Raw genomic sequence first — 21066 nt, forward strand, 5'->3', positions numbered from 1 at the left:
TCATGTTTATTCCCCTTTTAGGGCCATCATAAAGGGACTATAGGAGGACTCAGGGGCCCATCAACTAAGTCGTGCATGCCATCCGAGCACCAAATCTCTTGCCACTAAAGCGGTCTCAAAGTGCAGCAATATTAACTCAAAATGGCCATTTCCGGGATGTTTTGTGGCCATTCCTGGATCAGTCGCCCACCAGTATATTACCAGAACGGTAATTTCATATTTATAAATGGTTATTCCAGTAAATATTTTGCAAGCAGCTCATAGGGGTTGTCCAGGACTGTAATATGGAGATTCACTTCCTCTCCGTGACATCACATCCATCAGTCACGTGTTCAGGCTGCTCTCAGTCCCATTCACATTAATAGGGCTGACCTGCAATACCAAGCGCAGCCACTATACAATATATGGCGCTGTGGTTGGTAAGCAGTGAAGAGACTGCAGTGCTTGTCTGAACGCTTCACAAAGTTGATCTGTTGGGGTCCCGGGGGAAGGGGGTCAGACGCCACCGATCTGATACTGCTGACCTATCCTAAGGACAGGCCTCCAAGAACTGCAAAAACCTCCTCGCCCTTGTGCCCTCCACAATGGGGATAGTAAACAAAGGGCCCTGTCTGTAGATTGTAAAGGGCCCAGACAGGACAGACTGCAGCCAGCTCTTTAACTTTCTATGATAAAGACTTCCTAAAATACAGCAGGCCCCTCTTACACTAGTAAAGTCCCCCCGTCACTCGCCCTCTGCCGCTCTATGTGAAGTGCTGAGATTACTCCTCCAGTTACACCCGATTTGCCCTCGCACTGTAATCCAAGTGGTGTTTGGTGGAAGAGCTGCGATCGCGTTACGTCTTCAGCGCTCCCCTGTGTCAGACAATGCTCACCACAGGTCTCCATTAAATAAATGACCTTGCAGCAGAGATTAAGATGACAATCCGCGTGACTATAGACATGTCTGAACACCGCCATGACAAAACAAAACAAAAAAAAAAAACCTCATTGCAAGCTATAGAAGGTTTACAACAAAGAAACTGACATAGGCAGGTAAATATTCCAGCTGTGATTGTAAACAACTATGTGCTCAGTGACAGCAAGTAGAGATCTAGAAAAGATCTAATGATGTAATATAGCAAAATAAGAGTTACATTCTGTATTATACTCCAGAGCTGCGCTCACTATTCTGCTGGTACAGTCACTGTGTACATACATTACATTACTTATCCTGTATTATACTCCAGAGCTGCGCTCACTATTCTGCTGGTGCAGAATATGGTGCGTCTCCATCTTGCAGCACTGCCTCACCAGCATACAGACTGTAGTACCCGATTCCTACCTACAGAGGGCAGCATTTAAAGGCACAAGACATGGCTTTAGCTCTGTATAGTGGAGAAGATGGGGAGGATTTTACACAATTTTGTGGCTTAAATCATAGATGTTCAGCTGCGTCTTAATATTGTTGGGGCCTGAGGTCACAACCATCTACAAGACTCAATTAAGATGCTACTCTATCTGTACGATGTAGTCCCGGCCGTTTCATTAAGTCAATAGCTAGACACAGACATAGAACATCTGTAGAATCGCTACCGGCTGCCAATCCAAAAATAAAAGAAGCAGCGATGTGAAAATATAAGCCGACACGTGCTGGCCGCGTATAATCTGCAACATCGCAGCTTACCAGACGCCCCCCACTGCAACAACCAAAGCCAAAAAATGAATAGTCCTAGACTGCAAAGCATCAGAATACACAGGGCCAAATCTACACTGACCCCCTATCGATGCATAGGGTGCACAAACTTTTTTGAAAGCAAAATTTCATTATAAGAATGAACTCGGCAGTGGGATTAAAGCATTCCTGTTATCAATGACCTCAGATCCTCTGCATGCAGTCCATGCATTTGGTAAATGTGTTGGTTGTAATGTGTGGTTCATGCGTTGTTCGGTTGATCTTATATAATGTAGGCCTAGTGAAATGTACAATTGACAGCAGTACTTAAAAGGGGTTAATAAATAAAAAAAATAAAATAAAAAAATGCTTCCCAAAACAGCGCCACATTTGTTTACAGGCTGTGTGTGGTACTGCAGGTTAGCCCAGTTCAGTACCAGACACACTCAATGGATAAGTGCGGAACTGTTTGGGGAAGGCTGACATTTTCTTCTAATCACATACAATTCCTTTAAAAGAGGACCTGTCACCAAATCTGGAAAGCCCAACGACCGCCCTCATCTGATCGGCGCTGTAATTCTGAGCATTTTGGTGTTTTGTTTATCAAAATTCTTTCAGCCGTTCCAAAGATATAAGCGCTTTTAGCTAAGTGGGCGGTGACACTGTGGTTCCTCTGGGGCGGGGTCTCTGATGTCGTAGGTCATGCAGCGTTACTGCCCACCAAGCTAGTAGACCCAAATTTACATTAACACTAACAGGGCTTATATCTTTGGAACAGCTGAACGGATCTGGATAAACAAAACACCAAAATTCTCAGGGTGACAGCGCCGATCAGATGATGGATGTCACTGGGTCTTTAAGGCCTGGTGACATCCTGTCTTTGAGTAATATTTCATCCATAGATGTAAGGGAACAGGCGCCTTTAAATTAGGCCACAGATAAGATGCCCTATACGTTGGTGGGTGCCCTGGCCCTCTGCACAACCCATTGAAATATTTTCCTGGTTGTCAAGAAAATTTGGTGGTTTAATGATCGCCACATTTGGATGATTTCCTGTCAAAGAATCATCTTTTTTTAGAAGGACCTCCCAATAAAAAAGCTGCTCACGGGGTGCCTCCCCACTGGGACCTCCATCGATCAGTTCTAATCTGCTTGTGAACTACATAGCAAGTGTTTACGGTCTCTATAGCACTACCACAGGTGACATGAGGTATTACACAATGTCCACTGAAATCAAAGGAGGTCTATGTAATACAGTAGTGACATCATTGGTCCTCCATGGAGGCAGATAATGATCCTGAGACTAAAGGGGCTACACTGCCGATCCCTACTGATCATAAAGTGATGGGATTCTTAGCTTCAAAAAAGTCTTAGCCCACCCGCCATAACTCACTGCCCAAGAGGGTCCCCCAAGCGGATACATCAGGGTAATTATTCCAAAAAAAATCTTATTAGGGCAACTTAACCATGGCCAAATTTAATAGGGACTTACCTATTGAAAAATTTGCTTTAATTACCAAAAAGGAAGGCCATCACATGACAACACACCAAAATCAGGGTAGTCCACACCCCAATTCACTAAAGTCTAGAATTAGTCACCGGTAACCCTGGGATGACAACGTCCATGATCATGATCAACATTCCGGATGCCAAGGAAAGCCATCCAGGCAATTAAAGCAACACTCCAAGCCGAACTGGTGCACTGTGTTAAGCCTAGTACAAGGCCTGAAGGGTCAGAGCAGTTCTAGCAAAACTGACACCATCTAATGCCTAGAGCTGGCACTCAGGGGCGGAGCATGTAAAGAAGCACCCAGGGTCATGCTCCGCCCCCGAGGTTCTGCTCTAGACATAATACAGTTGTTTTAGCTTTGGTAGGACTGCAGCATTAAGAGTCACTTCTCGGTTATGTACAGTAGCTGTAAACTGGTGCAAATATTGCATGGCTTGATGGCTAGTGTTGGAGGCCTACTACAAGGCGCCCAGTGTGACGATGCAGAAATGTACCATGCATCTGAAAGAACCATCATTGTACAGTCATGCAGCAGCAGAGAAATCTCACGTGTCCATCGCTCCACTGACCTTGCAAGCCTAATAAGAATGAGCGACACCAGTGGGTAAGTAATGTATATATAATATATCACAATGGTAAAATATGCAAAGTACAAGGTGATCATTTGCCGTCCGCTGTAAGTATCGCGCTGACTGCACGTTAATCCCATTACCACAATAGGCATATACAGATTTTTTCCTTGAGAATGTCTTACCTCGGCGTCTATAATCCACTGCATTGCTGCTGAGTATAATTCAGTCATTTCAATAACCTTCTATACAAGGCGTGCAATTACGCTGCTCAAGCATAGCCTGCATGTGACTTATCCCAGGGTTCACCATGAGGCAGCATATGATATAAAGGTCTGTCCGCACTTCATACACAATACAGATTTCATGCATCTCATTCATTTTAACTTTCGACACCTTCTTCTATAGGTCCTTTATGGAAACCCTAGAGGTGTTCTCCATTGAGGACCTTCCTCTAAGCCGAAGATGCAAAAGGTATACACAGAGTGGTACTTGCTTTGAGGGAGCCAATCCACATATGTATTACATGGTCGTGTATTACATGGTCATCTCAATGTGTGCCATGTAATACTACATTCCGCCTGTAGTGGCCGCTGCAGGGGAAATGCTTGGTTAGATAGGATGATCACCTGCAATCACTACTGATCAATGGAAGTTAGAGAAGCCAAAACCAAGCCTGGCTTGCAACTACTCAAAAAAGAGGTAATCTCCTGACTTTAATGCTTAAAAAAAAAAAAAGAAAAAAAAAAAAGTTGGTTTTCCACATCTCAATCAGTTTTAAGCCATTCAAGTTTAATCAATATGCAAATATTTCCAGAATTTTCTATACACCTTGCATTTTTGCTGCAGCACACTTGTAGGCATTGCTGCAAAGCCATGGGTGAAGACTGCAGAGATAATAGATATGCGGTGGGCTTAATCCCACAGTGCAGGTCAATTTGTGCTCCAGAATTAAGTCACAGCATTAAAGAGAACCTTTCACCACCTCCAACAGCTCGACCGTTTTTCATCCTGTCATAGCTTCCCAATCGCTGATCCAAGAACAGTTGGAATTTTATTTCTAGCCCTCACCATTCCTGAGAAATCAGTGTTGCCTGATAACCTAACTAGACTCCCCAATATCAAGCGGGTGGTGTTAGGCAGGAGCAGGCAAGGGGAGCAGGAATCAGAGCTCTTACTCTGTCTGTTTCTGATTGGTGCTCTGAGTCACACCTCCTTGCCTGCTCCTGCCTAGCACCACCCACTTGATATTAGGGAGTCTAGTTGACATATCAGGCACCAAAACAAACTTCACTGATTGCTCGGGAACAGTGGGGGCTAGAGAAAAAATTCCAACTGCGCTGGAAACATTGCAGGGGCGCCTACTAAAGGATGAAAAGAGCTGGAGGAGTTAGAGGTGGTGAAAGGCCTCTTTAAGCTCAGAAATCCTGGTACTGTGAGTTTGGTCTATAGTATGAGAACTGTTGGGGGTCTAAGTAGATTTCATGCAAAATTTAATTTTCTTATGATCCAAAAAAAAAGCCCCTGCCACTGTTAAGCACCCTCACATCAATCATCCCCTGGCTGTAGTTGTGCAATATGCAATTTTCTGGCTTAATATAGAAATGTAATCATCACTGTGTAAGCATATGCTGGAGCGTCTGTCTATCAGGATGTTTTCCATCTCTCTGACTACTCGCAGTTTGGAATCGGTTCAATTTGGACTATTTTCATGCAATACATTTGAATACTATGATGATCCGTTTCAGAAACAATGGCCCTCAGAATGTAACATCCGATAATCCAGATAGTCTGATAATCCGGCCTTGGTTGCTACCGCCCGCTGCACCATTGTAGCAGTATGAGGGGTCCCTGTTATTAGTACGTTACTCACATCAGATGCAGGTCCCTTGTCGGCACCAGGGCAGGAGAACGTGACAAATTCATGGCAGCGTTTGTGTACCACGAAACAGCAGACTGTGGAAAGAGAAAGAAAATTCAGTTACCAAATTCTATCATTGTTTTAGTGACACAAAACATAAATTCTCTCTTATTCCTAACAAATGTATTAACAGTTTTCCCCTGTATAGCCTCTATCTCCGATTCGCAGTTTTCCCTGAGCTGCTTTCAGGTCTCCCATACACTGCACACAGAAAGTAGAGGAGACTCTGCTCCATAACTCTCACTCTTGGAAGCATCAGCAGAATAATACAAGACTTTTGGAGAAGCACTGACCCTTACTGATGTGAATAAAGCCCTTTATGGGACAGAAAACCTAATATTATCTGCTGCTGCAACACTCAGCTCCCGCTCATTTATCCCTCTCACCCATCTCCATAGACTTCTATAACCTCACTGAAATTGCTGGGTTTATCTGACATGTGTAATGTACAAGTATATGGCTTGATTTAGGCTGCCCCTTAGATCGTCATCACACGCATGCCCGGTCAGCCATCCCTCTTGACCCCTAACACCACACATACAATCTGAGGATGCAGGTGTTCTTAATGGGGTCCCATTGAGATCCTCACTTTTGGCCGACATGGATCTAAAGGTGCTTTCAGGTGGATCAGAAAGATCATTGTCCCTACTTAGGTGTGACCGGTCTCCGCCGATTCTCTTATAATGCGCCTGCACTTTTAGGATCACTTTAGTTTCCCCAATTTCAGTCACTGGTTTTATGGAGAGATCAAAACTGGAAATACATCCCAGCTCATCATGATAGCCAAGGCACGCTCAAATGGTCTGCCAGAGACCCCCCATAAACAGTGCCAGCCACAGACAAGGAGGGCGCCACCTGGCATTGAGCTCTATCAGAAAGGAGCCAAGAAAAGACTTACAAAGCACTTTGGTGCTGAACATGAAAAGCTGCAGAACTCCGCCATGTCACATACAAGAGGGAGGGAAGGAAGGGAAGAAGGAAGGACGGAAAGGAAGGAAAGAAAGGGAGGAAGGAAGGAAAGGAGGAAGGAAAAAAATAAGAAAAAAGGACAGAGGAAGGAAGGAAAGGAAAGGAAAGGCAGAAAATTATTGTCTGACTTTATTATCCATTGATTGAACTTTATTTGCGGAATCCAGAATACCCCTTTAAGAAGCAGCGGCCCCCAGATTACAATAGCCAGACACACACAATAGATGTCTGCCAGGCAGGTCACAGCAGGAAATGCCATCCCATTGTATGCCAAGTGCCCTGTGTAGCTGACCCTCCGTCGCCGCTCACCTGCGTCCTGAATTCATTACCATTTTGTCGATTTTTTCAGGCTGACTGGCACTGAAGGGACCTCTTAGAAGTCGCTGCCCCCCGCCACAGTCTTATGTTACACCCTTCCTTGCAACCCTTTGAGGTTCCATTTCAGACTTAATAATTGAAGACAACATTAAATATACATCTCCTTGTCACCTCCCAGCCTCTGCGGGCACCTGGCACAGTCCTCAGCCGCGCCGCCGCATCCCCAGCCGCATGGGGAGATTAATAATTGCATGCTTACAGGAGACTCCAGCTTTATCACATGCCGCTGGCACTGGCAGCCTGCAGCGGTGAAAAACCTCATCAGGGATTTTGGGATGTGCGGCACTAAACAGCCGTCTGCCAATGCCAAACATTAGCCCAATGACTTAGATTTATCTACAAGCAAGCAAAGAATATGTATCTAGGTCCCGGGAAAGCTGGGTGACTACCAATTTGGCCATAAACACTTGTGATCTTATATTGCTGCAGGGAGATGGCCAAGTGCCGTACTTCGCATATCTCCAGCGCTCCCTGATCTGTGATCAGTTTTAAGGTGGAGAACAAGAAAGGTTCTTCTCACTTCACTTCGTGGGACAACCTATACTGATGACCTATTACATCAATAAGAGTCCAACATTGCAACTGCAAGCGCCGGCACTGCACAATAGGCAGAAACAGAAGCAAGTAGCGCCATCTAGTCTTATAGTGCTCCTAAAAAATGAAAGGTACACTGTGATTGGTTGTGATGGGCAACAAGAACTCTATCATCCCAATAAAAGAGGTTGTATAAAATGGTGCCAGTTTTGAGAAGAGCGCTTACATTCAATCACCTGTGATCATCCATATATAAGCCAGTATACGACATATGGACCTGACTGGACATATGGACCAAAATTTAGAGAAAAACCCCACAAGTGCGATTGCTTGTGATACACAAGAATGGTAGCGCCCCTTTAAAATATTCAGCACTATACCCTGTATTCTAGGAGCGGGGGCTCTCTAGGGGCCTCATCTATATTTAAAGACATCTGCGAACGAAATAATGGAAAGTAAAGAGAAGATGTCAGACACAAGGGCAGTCATACAGACATGACGGAGATCCCTTCAGGGTATAATACAAGTCAGCAAGTGCAAAGCACAGATGAATGCCAGTGCCAGGCCATGCCGTGAGGGGCCCGACGTCCTCGCCGCCTTACAGGGCATTTGTATTCCTCCAGCACAGATGTTCGCCAGAGTAACATTTGTCTGACTATTACCATTCCAGTCACAGCGCCGTCCCCATTCCCAGAATTTTTCTTTTCTGAAACACTGAATCTCTCTAAAGTGATGTTATCAGTGAAGTTGCAGGTATAGAATAGAAACAGCGATCTCCGCAGCTTTACAACTTTTCGGAAAACAAGAATTTATTGGCGTGGTGTGCTGGCACGTATACGGGCAATGCAGTCGTATAACATGTATAAGGGATGCCTTGGCGCGGATCTACACCTTGGTATAGTCACATGGTATAGCCCAGTCTGGTGCCAGGCCCATAGCAAAATGCTGTATACCGGTGATGGCGAACCTTTTAGAGACTGAGTGCCCAAACTGTAACCCAAAACCCACTATCACAAAGTGCCAACACGGAAATTTAACCTTAATAATCTGCGGATCCACAATTACAGACCTGCAAAACATCGTCATACGAATGGGGCTCTATAGAGCTTTCTGCTCCACTGTGACCCCCCACACAGTATAATCTGCTGCACAGTGGCCCCCACACAGTACAATCTGCTGCACAGTGGCCCCACACAGTATAATCTGCTACATAGTGGCCCCCACACACTATAATCTGCTGCACAGTGGCCCCCACGCAGTATAATCTGCTGCACAGTGGCCCCCACACACTATAATCTGCTGCACAGTGGCCCCCACGCAGTATAATCTGCTGCACAGTAGCCCCCACACAGTACAATCTGCTACACAGTGGTCCCCACACAGTATAATCTGTTCCACGGTAGGGTGCCCAAAGAGAGGGCTCTGAGTGCCACCTCTAGCACCCGTGCCACAGGTTCGCCATCACGGCTCTATACATATCAAGCCAAAGTTAAAGAGGTAGAAGGAGCCCAGGATGGCATTTACCAGAATCCAGCCCAGAATATACATACATCTACAGCCCATGCCAAGGTTCTTATGATGTGGCCCATCCTTTTCATCCTATTGAATTAAACATGAACGACCTGCCAATCTGAGCATGCACATTTTTAGGAGAGGTAAAAGCTGGGGCATAGCTAGAAGTTGGTTCCGTGCCCTCTACAATATAGTACATGGTAAGTGGGGGGACCATTATCAATTTTGTTTTGGGGCTCGGGAGCTTCAAGTTACGCCTCTGGATGGATGCAAGTGAAAAGTTGGCCTAGCTCAACAATTTCAGAACATATGGGCAAAGCTATAGAGGTAGGAGCCTTTACCAGGCCCTGGACTCTGGCGGCGCCCTAAAAATCCCTACTATTCTAAATGAATCAAGGTAAATATACACCCCATTAAAAATTTTGCATTGAGGTCCAGGTCGGTAGGCCTCTATATGTTCATGGGGCCTACCAACTCTTCTCTGACAGATGGAATTGGGGGAAGGAAGGATCAGACATGTGGAACTGCAATGCCCAATCGTCATGTCTCTTCCAATGGCTTCCTCACCCCTGCCCATGGATAACATTGAAAGTCGATGGACAAATGGGAACCATAACACAGATTGGGGTTAGCAGGAGAATTTCGGCAACTTTATCTAATGAAGTAAGTGTTCCGGGAAGGAGGAGGGGGGGGGGTCACAAACATTTATGTGCTTTACACCTTCCCTGCAGTCCTAATGGAAATGACAGTGCAGAAGTCAGTCTGTTACAAAGCAATCCTCCCCACATAATTGGAACGAGAGAGTCAGTCCCGGCACGTGAAGAATTCTCCGCTCCCTTAGTATACCGCAGCCCTGGAACGAACCTGATCGAAATTCTAGAGGCAGCCTTGAACTCTGCGTAATGCGGAGACATTGGGGACGTGTAAAAAGCGACGCTTCCAATTATAAGCGGAGACGCCGGGCCCCACCGCTGCAGATTTTGTTGCCCAATTAGACGGTTAATTTGTAATTCCTATTATTATTTGGATAATAAACTTATCAGACACACGAGGGGGGGGTGCGGGCAGCCAGGCACCCACAGGAGACGATGACGGCAGGGCACAAGAGGCCTGTTATTTACAAGAAACACGAGAAATGGCCACCTGGCACGTCGAGCAGATTGGCTAATTGGATTAAGTGGGCATCAACTGCCAAGACGACGATAAGAGACGTGATGCGAGGTCTTCAAGACGTCTCACCGGGGACCGAGCTACGAAATTATCATTTAATAAAGCAGACTGCTCCTCGAGGCCAATATGGAAATCAGAGAGTCGCTCTATTTCTTCAAGCTGTAGAAAGATATAATTGGACGCTATTCAGAGGTTATCTGTATCGGAGAAAGCTGGGTGACAACCAATAGGGCCACCATTACAAAAATTTGTTGAATCGTGGCGATTTTTGTCTGTGTTACCTGGAGGGAGCAAGGATTACGCGCCATGGGTTTGATCAACTGTGGCAAGCAGATTTCAGTGCAGGTTCTGTTGCACAATTTGCAAATTCCACATCAAATTTGCACCGGCCAGGCTATACTTTTCCGCCTACCATTCATATAATGGGAGTTTCCTAGCAGAATCCGCCTGAAGATGGAGTATGCAGAGTTCTTTGCCTTTCCATTGAAATGGAGGACGATTTCAGACGGAATCTACCTCAAAATCAGCTCCAAATTCCTCTTTGAGAATGAACCTTAAGAATCTGATCTATCTTACCACTGACCGTCGATATTAAATTTTCATGCGAAATTTAAAAAATTAGATTTGTCACATTTCCTTTCTTCTTCTGAGAACAAGCTACTGGGCGTTTTGGTGCAGGGATCCTCAATGATCAAAAGTGTGAGAACAAAGCACCTTCTCCGACTCCTCGAGTTGTCCATAGTCAGACACGTGCTCTGCAGCCCTACTAGTGATCAGATGTAACTCGTCTACGAGTGTTCAATTTTCCTACAGTGCCTCCTCAGGCGAGTTCAAGCATTACACATTTCTCATAGACTATCCATGTAGAGCACAGAAAACTAGGTCCACCAGACCAAGAGACACTCTTTGTATAGTCCCCAATCTGACTAATAGATCCCCGAACGAGGACCCCTCTATCCCCAAATAGAGGGGAGGGAGGGTCATGAGTAAGCTGTAGTAGCCTAGCAGGTAAATACCAGATCCTTAATGGGTTAACAGCGACATAATCTGCTCTTATCCCGTCACTACCCACACAATAAACCTCATCCACCTCCACCTTATAGCAGCGCTAGATCTAATGTCAGCAGCGCTATAACATGAGGTGTGATATCAGTCACACCTACTAATGGATATATTTATCATCCCATAGTTCACATTGCCTCTTCCTGGCCTGAAATGGCAGATAACAGGGAGCGATAGACTGCACGTGACCAGAAAGTAAAGAGAGTGAAGAATTTGGGTATCATACTGGAAGGAAGACTGGGGTGGCCCTCTTTTCAGGAATGTCTTCAGCCCATATTTAGTTACCATTGGGTTGTGTTCACACTGTGATTTTTGTACACCTATAAAGCTCCTGACATACAGTACATGCTAAATGAGTTTACACGGGTTCCATTAGCCAGGGCACAATATGGACGTCCATCTAATGCCAAGAGTGGGCTGTAGTGGAGTAAAGAACATCGCCGTCCGGCTCTGGGGGGCTGGGAACTCTTGAAAGGTTTCATCTCTTCCAATATATAGTGGGTCCAATATGGCAACTATCCATATACTATAACGTAATGACATCACTAGTGGGTGTCGGACCACCAGTAGGACTAAAATAACAGACTACACAAGAGTTGTCACCCTATTATGGCTGAATATAGGCACCCAATATGGCAACCATCCACATACTACCACCACTAGGAGTACAATGACAACCTACGCAAGAGTGGTCACCCTGCTACAGTCTAGTATATGGAACCAATATGGCAACCATCCATATGCCATAAGGCAATGACATCACTAGTGGGTGGCGGAACACCACTAGGACTACTACAGTCTCGTATGTGGATCCAATATGGCAACCATTCATATGCCATAAGGCAATGACATCACTAGTGGGTGGCGGACCACCACTAGGACTACTACAGTCCAGTATATGGATCCAATATGGCAACCATCCATATGCCATAAGGCAATGACATCACTAGTGGGTGGCGGAACACCACTAGGACTACTACAGTCTAGTATGTGGATCCAATATGGCAACCATTCATATGCCATAAGGCAATGACATCACTAGTGGGTGGCGGACCACCACTAGGACTACTACAGTCCAGTATATGGATCCAATATGGCAACCATCCATATGCCATAAGGCAATGACATCACTAGTGGGCGGCGGACCACCACTAGGACTACTACAGTCTAGTATATGGAACCAATATGGCAACCATCCATCACTGGTGGGTGGTAGGACTACAATCACAACTTACATAAGAGTCGTCACCCAAGTGCAGTTGAGTATAAAGATCCAATATGGCACCCGCCCATCTAACAGAAAGTAGTGACATCACAGGTGTGCACGGTAACTCGTCAGGTGCACTTTAAGAGGGCCATCCATTTTTGGTTCCTTGCTTTCCACTTGATCTGTGAAGACTTTGCCCACAATTTCCCTTCTCGTTTCGGGCCTGGTTAACACATAATGCGGTATGACAGCAGGTAAGGAGGCGCAGATGACACGGGTAATGGACAGCTCGGATTTGACGCGGGAGCACTTGAGAGGTTTTCTCCCCGCACAGACTTGTGCCGTGTCATCTCTAAGTGCTTCTGTCAGAGAATAATCTGCTTGTCTCCTGCTTTATTCGAGTAAAATAACCAAACCATTATTACAAGGCGCTGCGTTTACTGGTAGGTGGTGAATAAAGAACATGTCTTTACGCACCATCTCATTCAACACTGTGTGGGACGCATTTAAGAATAAAGAAAGTGTCACTTTCTGTTTCTTAAAATATCTGCGGAGAAGACATTCTGCTTATTCTCTGCGGGTTTTACTTGAGTTGCATCTACGGCTTCCATCACAAAATTATAGGATGAAGACTTGAAGGGGGGGATCCCGTCATAATGATCTCCTGATGAGGTCACAAATACGTGCAAGAGGATCACATTGGATCTGTGACCACCACCAGGGCTCTATAGGAGGATTAAACCCCTTTGATATCACTTACTAAAAATATGCCAATATTCAAGGGGTACTCCGGGTTTATTGTGATGCAAAAAACACTACGAATTTTATGGTTTTGCTGCATTCTGAGGAACGGGCCTGGCACATAGGTCTCATAGAGGGGTCCAATGGAATAGCAGCAAGAAATTGAACCCCGCAATCTTCTAATGTACAGGGCACCCTAAGATGATGCATAACGGCTTTCCCGTGTGGTCGATTGGATATGGTTAGTTTATTCTGTGTACAATCCCTGAGATGTGATCAGATCACTGGGTTCAGACATGTCATCTTATCCATTTATCCAGGGTCTCATACCCAGGACCAGCTACTAGGGTGTCTGCCTCCTACTTGTGCCACTGAGAACATTGAAGCCTGTGGCTCAGCTACTAGGGCAGTGATGGCAAACCTTTTAGAGACAGAGTGCCCAAACTTCAACCCAAAACCCTCTAATTTATCACAAAGTGTCAACACGGCAATTTAACCTTAACAATGTGCGGATCCACAATTGCACCACAATTACAGACCTGCAAAATATGGTCATACGAATACGGCTTTATAGAGCTTTCTGCTCCACAGTGGTCCCCACACAGTATAATCTGCAGCACAGTGGTCCCCACACAGTATAATCTACTCCACAGTGGTCCCCACACAGTACAATCTGCTCCACAGTGGTCCCCACACAGTACAATCTGCTCCATGTGGCCCCCCACACAGTACAATCTGCTGCACAGTGGTCCCCACACAGTATAGTCTGCTGCACAGTGGTCCCCACACAGTACAATTTGCTCCACGGTGGCCCCCACACAGTATAATGTGTTTCATGGATTGGTGCCCAAAGACAGGGCGCTGAGTGCCACCTCTGGCACCTGTGCCATAGGTTTGCCATCATGGTACTAGGGTGTTTGCCTCCTACCTGTGCCATTGAGAACATTTATGTCTGTGGCTCAGCTACAACAGTGTCAGCCTCCTACCTGTGTCATTGAGGTCTGTGGCTCAGCTTACAAGGGTGTCAGCCTCAAGCTTGTGCCATAGAGAACAATGAGGGCTGTGGCTCAGCTCCTAGGGTCTCAACCCCAAGCTTGTGACAGTGAGAACATTGAGGCCTGTGGCTCAGCTACAAGGGTGTCAGCCCCAAGCTTGTGCCATGGAGAACATTGAGGCCTGTGGCTCAGTTACTAGGGTCTCAGCCTCCTCCTTGTGCCATTGAGAACATTTAGTCCTGTGGCTCAGCTACAAGCGTGTCAACCTTATCCTTGTGCCATTGAGAACATTTAGGCCTGTAGCTCAGTTACTAGGGTGTCTGCCTCCATAACTGCAGGTCATGGGTTTGACACGTGGGAAAGAGTTAGGAAAAAAAAATGGAACAAAAAAAAATTTGCCAAATTTTACACCGCTTACTCTACTTTTAAAAAGTGGGTGGAGAATTGAGCGTGGACAGTCTCAAGCTGATGGGCATCACATACTGTATATCAAGTGCTACTTTTTTTAAAAGTCACAAAAATTGTTGCACTCTTACTGCGTTAAGGGGGCGAGATAGGAAGTGGGCCAATATTGCCAGACAGAAGCTTTCAAACTAAATCTCTTAAAAACTGATCAACGGCTGATAAAATTGGGGTAACACAGAGCGACTATAAAACTTCCCCTCAGGATAAATCCCACAGATTTCCCGACAGGGCTGCCGTCACGTAAGTGCGGAGTCATTAATTTTGATGGCCCTTTGCTTAGAATATTATGTCAGCTTTCCTGTACTTAATGTCTACAAGTGCTGCCTTTACTCTAAGTCTAATGGACTCTCTAATGGATACGCTGGCCATCCACGGCAGCCTAATGTGAACGAGCGCTGGTAGACCCTGGCAGGCCTACAAGGTTTAGAGACACTATGAGGGGGTATTTGGGTTTTTTTTTGAAAATGCGACACACTTGTCCATTGGTTCGGTCCAGTATTGCAGCCTCATTCAAATGAGAACTGCAATACCAGTCACGGCCTACAGACAAGAGTGGCGCCGTTTGCGAGAAAGCAATGCTTTTACCTCCTTTCCAACAAATTTACTTAAAAACATGTCGAGAACGGGCCTGTAAACAAGCTATTTCTTATATTCCCTGTCATTTTTTTTCCAATCACTCCAGCAATCTACTGTTCCACGATACCCGCAGTGTCTGAACGTCTCGTGTTCCATTCAGTGGCCTCCAACCTGGCGCGGTCTCAGCGTCTTGCAGATGGGCTCTGGTAAAACCTGTAGGTAGATAAACGGCATCGCAGCGGGATTTGGAGTCTAAACTTGGCGGGGACTACAAGTCCCAGCGATCTCTTTCACACGTTTAAAGAAAAGCAGCTCAGAAAAAAACAAAAAAAAGTGTCGGAATAGCGGGAGATTTTCATGACTCACAAGTAGATTATAGGTAATTACAGAGGTATCTGCCTTTGTTCCCAAAATGTATCTACACTTAGAACACTTATGTATGACTGCGAGCGCTGAATGTGCCAACGAAGCCGCCATTTACCCTCAATTCTCGTGTGTGCAGCGTGACGTAAAGCGAGTCATTGTGAAAAACTATAAACTTACACGTCTATGAAACTTTTCACTATGGTATTTTCTCTAACAACATGAGGCTCGTCTTTAGCTGTAAGGCGTCTGTCTGGAGCAGGAGCCCTCCTCCAATGTTCTCCGGGATGAGAGATTAGGGGAAACCTGCCAATAACGCCTTGTAGGAATCATTTAGTATCCGAATAACCCCCTACGGATTATGAGTAGGAAGTTGAAGTGCCCACCATGGCTTGTTCTGGTGCCAAAATGGGTTTTAAAATCCTATAATTTTACGTATTGCCATTAGAAATCTGACTAAGGGCCCCTTCACACGGCGTAAGCGCGCCACTCATTTAGACCCGTACACGCGAGCGCTTCAAAACACATCCCATTCACTTCAATGAGAGCGCACGTAAAGCTGGCTTCACGCGTGCTCCCATTGAAGTGAATGGAATGTGTTTTGAAGCGCAGGCGTGTACGGGCCTAAATGAGTGGCGCACTTACGCTGTGTGAAGGGGCCCTTAGACATAACTGTCAATGTCAAAACTGGATGAGCAGCCAAAAATGACCCAACAGGTTCTCTATGTATAAATGATCCTGTAGGCAATGCCACAATCGGGATCGACCATTGGGTCCCCCAAAATGGCCAACAGCTGCACCATATACAGGGCCTTGCTCATGTTTCTTCAATATCCGTGGTGGCGGCTTATCTCCTGTAGACATGTTAAATTTCCCTCATCTCTTGTTGGAGAATCGGGACACCACTGTCCATATTAAACACTAGCCCCGTCCTACCCACTTTCATCTGATGTATATGGCCATCTTTGAGTTAAATATACAAGTTGCATAGCACCAATGTTGGAAAAAAGTCTATGGGGCCTCTCCTCTCAGGATCGGTGGAGGTCCTGTAGGTCACAATAGGCCTATACCAGAGTGAATAACCTTGTAAAAAATGGGGCAAGACGGTGGCTCAGTGGCTAGCATAGCAGCCTTGCAGCACTGAAGTCCTGGGTTCAAATCCTGCCAGGAACAACATCTGCAAAGAGTTTGTATGTTCTCTCTGTGTTTGCGTGGATTTCCTCCCACTCTACAAAAACATACTTAAAATAAAAAATGGAAAAAAAAAAAAAAAAACATTGTGATCCCTATATGGGGCTCAAAACCTACATTAAAAAAAAAAATTAAGTTCCGTTTGCATATATTACTTTGACTTCTGGGAGGTGACCCACTATATGAGAGGTGGGAGCCATTACACGGGAGGTGGGAGCCACTACATGACCCGTTCAATTCCTTTTTCGCCATAAGACGTCTCCAGCAGCCATGCCCAAAAAGAACCTGGAACGTTAATCCCCTCTTGATCTTTTATGGGGAAGAGAAAATGACACAAACCGTGTACTCACAAAGATGAACCTCTATAAACATTACAGCACAAATTCCGGGAACAGGGTCATATACGTAACCAGCAAAACCGCATTCACCGAGGAAAGTGTTAATAGAATTGGTAGGCGGTAAGGAGGTAATGTGACACTTGCTTAACTTCTCCACACAACACATCCTGCAAATTGCAGCTGACAAAGTGACACCTTTAAATTGCCAGACTAAGCCTCCATTTCACTGCGGCCGCAACGGAGGAGACTGGAGGCAGATCCCATTTCTACATATGAATAAGTCTTCCATGAGCCTGTAACGCTGCCATGTTATTGAAAGCAAGAGGCTGATCTATCGACTGGAACCCACAAGGCCTGTCCTTCCTTGTAGTCGAGTCAGAAGGAAAAAGCTCAAAGACACTCTTAAAGGGAGTGTGTCACCAGACCCCAGCATATCAATGCAGCCTGCAGATAGACAGGTCAGGGTCACCTGAATCATATGGCGTTTTCCCCTCGTGAATCGGTGCCTCTATTGCTGAGATATTGTGGCTTTTGTTAACATGCAAATGAGCTCTCTGGAAGACAAGGAAGGGCGCCGCCATCCCTCCAAAGAGCTCGCTTCCAAAATGACAAAAACAGCGATATCTCGGGAACAGAGTAAGTGATTCACAAGGGAAGGACATCGATTGATTCAGGTGACCCTAACCTATCTATCTGTGGGGCTGGGGCGATATGTTGAGGCCTGTGAAAGACTCCCTTTAAATCCAACATGCCTGATACTTCTTAACCTCAACATTTGCAATACACATTAGAAGGTCGGCTGGTCTCACAGAAATCATCAGGCTGAGGTCACCCTTTAACAGAAGTCACCGTTTTTATCCAAAATTTTAGCAAAAACAGCAGCAACACTATCACGACAAAACACTGACGTGTGAATAGACCCCAAGCAGTTTACTTCCGGCTGCCTTTCGTTGTCTTAGCTCCATATAATCCCGATTCTAGGAATTTTCCAGTAAATCGGTCACGTGTCCGTATTCAGGCCTTGCATAATAAAAGTTATTATTCCCCTTTAAAGAGGAAATAGACGGCAATGGATTCTGCCGAGCTGAGCATTTTAAGAATTCATCCGCAGAATACAGAGAAAGCAAATACTATTTATAAGTGAGAATTAGTTTTCCCGTATGTGGGTAGGAAAACATATGGACACCATTTACTGTATGCAGAGACGCTTCCTTATGTGTAATGGAGCAAAAAAAATTAAGTATATTGTATATGTACTTTATCATTATTTTCCTATGGATCTTCCCACGCTTTACTCCCCACTGAGACGTCGTAAATCACTATTTGCCAGAAAAACCGCCAATACGAGTTCGCTATCTCTATGCGATTACGAAGGAACCCCCAGACCTCGGCCTTATCTGTGCACTGGGTTATAATGGTATCGCACAGATTACACATGGATACGGGCAGCCGCAGGCATACAACACCATAAACGGTCACATAATATAGTAAGATTTACCCATATAAATTGGTTCCTAAAATTAGAGGTGGCTTACACGATATAATGGCCGCCCTATGCAAATTAAAGTGACAGACGATTGCACCGAAGTCAGCAGGTTACACCTCGGTTTGATACCACCATTCGCACCGGTATCCTTAGGAAGCTTGAAGACGCCCGGTGTACTCAGAGAAGAGTCTGCCAAGGGACTCGTAGGCCGCGGCGAGTGCCCCCAAAGTGCAGTGCTCAATTCAATACTCAAATCCATGGAGAGGAGCCCATTAGAAGTCATGTTGGTGGAAATGGTGTAAAATCCTCTGTAGCTGCCCCAACCCGAATGGACGCTAAAATAAAAAAATTTACAATACATTTCCCCCATCTTCTAACATAGTCATCTAGCCTGAATTCAGACTGGGTGTTCCGATTTCTAATTTCCAAAGCAGTCTTAATTCAGTTTTAAAAGGGTTGTAGTACATTAAAAAAAATTTAGCTGCTTTCTTCCAAAAACAGTGCCACTCTTGTCCGTAGGCTGTGTCTGGTATTGCAGCTCAGCCAAGACCAAACGAACAGGAGTGGCGCCGTTTCCGGAAGAAAGCAGCCGCCTTGTTCTAATCTCACAAATCCCCTTTAAAGGGCAGCGACGTAAATGCCAAACGCCTCGACTATAAACCCTTATTGTGATGGAGACGCTGCAGGCCGGGAATTTCATCACATTGCAGGAGAACAAGGTGTTAACCCTTTGGACCGATCGTCATTACACAGCAAATAATGACCTTAATGGAGCTAATTAAATCTGCAAAATAGAGGCGAAACCACGCGGCTCTCCTGGCGATGGCGAGCACGTGTCGCGGTACAGAACGCACCACTTCTTGGGACGGCTCAAGAATTAATTAGTTCTGGATTAAGTTGGCAGGCCATGCGTGAAATTAGAAGGGGAAAAAAAAAAAAAAAAAAAAGCGATTGAGTCACCTGAGACACAGATCTAATGAGCGGCCGGTATACAATAGCAGACAAATGCAGCGCGCTGCACGCCGCTCGCTGGTGACTGCGCCCTAGTGTCACCGCGGCTTCCATTACACCCGGCCTCAATTAAGGAGCAGCGGATTAAGAGGGATTAGCACAACTGCTGGGGAAGTGATACAACAACGCCAGCGGGGCTAATGGTAGCCGTCACCTGAGGACACACATCAGTAGCATCACATAGAGGCCTATATAGAAACCTACAGCCATACTCTAGGTTACTTAGAAACCAGCAGACTCCTCTCTCGGTGACTACCACTTAGTACATATAGGTAGAAGTATTAAAGGAAAAATCCTTAAGTTTTATCTGACAGACTGCCCCTACAAGCTACACCGGATTGATTTTGGTCTCTCCAAATGCACAATAAGAGGGGCCGGGGACACCAAAGTAGAGGTTAAAGGGGCTAAAGAGAAAAATATGGATCCTCTTTTATCATAAACAGAGTCACACCAGTGCAAATGGAGTCAAAAACAAGAGTATACGGGGTATCTATTATTGTCTAAGAGATTTGGAAGCAGCTGAGCATCCGTCATGTCCATATCTTTCTGGCATTCTGTTCATGGAACAGGCGGATCGGGATGAACAGATCTATTGGATCAGGAACAGAGAATAACCCAATGTAAACTGTCAGATTGTAATGTCACCATGCCAGATAGATTCCTACTGGTCCCGCTCTACACAAAAATGGTGGAGCCATGTAGTCGTGTCACTAGAAGTACAAATACTGGAGGCTGACGGGGTTAAGACTTTTAACAGAAGGCACTTGGATGACACTTGGATAAGATCCAAGTCTCTTCCGTTTTATTTTGCTTTCAGTGGGTGGTTCCCCTTCGTTCCGCTTCGTTTCCATGGATGTTGATAGGACATGCTCCAAAATCCTTGCAATGGAAAACCCCCATCAGACTGCACTTGGTGCAGGAAGCCTAAAGTCACTCATCATAGGAAACCAGATCCCGTAGAAGTTTCCAAAAGGAGGCGTCACTCTAGTTCCCACAAGCTACACTCCCTTCCAGGACCCAAAGTCTAGGCCTCCGGGTCCTTGTGATAAGATAGCGGCTTCCTCAGACAAGACAGCGGCTTCCTCAGACAAGACAACCACAAAGTCTTAAAAGATGTGAGCCCATACCCAATATAACGAAAGAGTCACGCCACAACCAATATGGCGTCCTAACAGAGGACGTGCCGAAGTGACTCCTCCCACTGTACAACACCGAGGCGCAACTACAGTTGCAATCACTGAAAGTAGGTCAACAACGGAAAGTTAATGCTCAACATTTTGGACGTGCCCCAAGGAAAACCAATAAACCACTTTTTGGGACAGTAGTAGCATTTTTGATACAGGCCAAATAGACTCAAAAAGAATCAAGCCATTGGCTCATCTCTATTATTACGCTTCCGCCATAAGTTCTTGCG

General features: G+C 45.5%; 1 protein-coding gene across 2 annotated transcripts in view; it reads right to left on the reverse strand.

Moving 5' to 3' along the window:
• The window catches only part of PRKCB (protein kinase C beta), a 108663-nt gene that overhangs the window by 52182 nt on the left and 35415 nt on the right, over nucleotides 1–21066 (reverse strand). For both annotated transcript variants that reach the window (XM_075284087.1, XM_075284086.1), the window contains exon 3: nucleotides 5607–5689. In XM_075284087.1, the coding sequence (XP_075140188.1) occupies nucleotides 5607–5689 (83 nt within the window). The remainder of the gene's footprint in view (nucleotides 1–5606; nucleotides 5690–21066) is intronic.

Source organism: Leptodactylus fuscus, chromosome 8 (genome assembly GCF_031893055.1).
Source record: "Leptodactylus fuscus isolate aLepFus1 chromosome 8, aLepFus1.hap2, whole genome shotgun sequence".
Classification (NCBI taxonomy): Eukaryota; Metazoa; Chordata; class Amphibia; order Anura; family Leptodactylidae; genus Leptodactylus; species Leptodactylus fuscus.